The following is an 858-nucleotide window of genomic DNA, read 5'->3' as shown; positions in this document are numbered from 1 at the left end:
CCCCGTGTTCTCTATGTGCAGTGTACCCCCCACCCTATGTTCTCTGGGTATGGTTCCTCTTCAGTCATCCCCATCATTTGACCTTCTCCTCTGCACACAGCTGTTCCTGAGCTATCTGCTCTTCCTGTATAAGATCTGCAACCAGCAGCTGACGCTGAGTCTCCCCGGGAAGGAGAAGCTGTCGGTCACACAGGTCTGTATGGACGTCTCTTCTACTCATTATACCAGTCAGGGGGTGTCTTTGTGATCCCCCCAAATCTTGGTGTTGTCTGATTGCTTCAGCTCTGACCTCGTCCTGTGATGAGCAGATCTTGTGAGCCGCTGTGTGTCCTTTATTTCAGGTGATAGACTGGATGAATCTTCTTCTTGATGCCAACTTCACCGTCCTGGTGGTGCTGCCCAAAGCCAAGCCGCTGATTCGTTACCTCCAGAAATGTGTCCATTATCAGGTGTGTAGGGGTGTGCAGAATGGGGCCCCTGAGTTTCAGGGCCACGGGAGATGGCTTTCTCAGGGTGATGAGAGAAACTTGTGTTCGCTTGCAGCAAGTTAAAATTTGTGATGAATTCTGATTGGTTGGGGTGGATACGTTAACACTGTGCGGCTGTTGGTGTTTGTTTGCGTTATTACAGTGGGGCGTCCTGGCCCTGTGGACTCTGCGGGGTTGGGGCGTCCTGGCCCTGGGGACTCTGCGGGGTTGGGGCGTCCTGGCCCTGGGGACTCTGCGGGGTTGGGGCGTCCTGGCCCTGGGGACTCTGCGGGGTTGGGGCGTCCTGGCCCTGGGGACTCTGCGGGGTTGGGGCGTCATGGCCCTGTGGACTCTGCGGGGTTGGGGCGTCATGGCCCTGTGGACTCTGCGG

At 56.5% G+C, this 858-nt stretch overlaps 1 protein-coding gene across 1 annotated transcript in view; it reads left to right on the top strand.

The window, feature by feature from the left end:
- Positions 1–858, top strand: part of NOL11 (nucleolar protein 11) — a 19,382-nt gene that overhangs the window by 17,280 nt on the left and 1,244 nt on the right. The window contains exons 16-17 of the mRNA XM_018569274.1: positions 101–193; positions 342–449. Of these exons, the coding sequence (XP_018424776.1) occupies positions 101–193; positions 342–449 (201 nt within the window). The remainder of the gene's footprint in view (positions 1–100; positions 194–341; positions 450–858) is intronic.

The sequence above is a fragment of the Nanorana parkeri genome, unplaced genomic scaffold (assembly GCF_000935625.1).
Source record: "Nanorana parkeri isolate BGI_ZX_2015 unplaced genomic scaffold, ASM93562v1 scaffold1316, whole genome shotgun sequence".
NCBI classification, from domain to species: Eukaryota; Metazoa; Chordata; class Amphibia; order Anura; family Dicroglossidae; genus Nanorana; species Nanorana parkeri.
The sequence above is the reverse complement of the archived record's forward strand: the minus strand, read 5'-3'. Positions and strand labels throughout refer to the sequence as shown.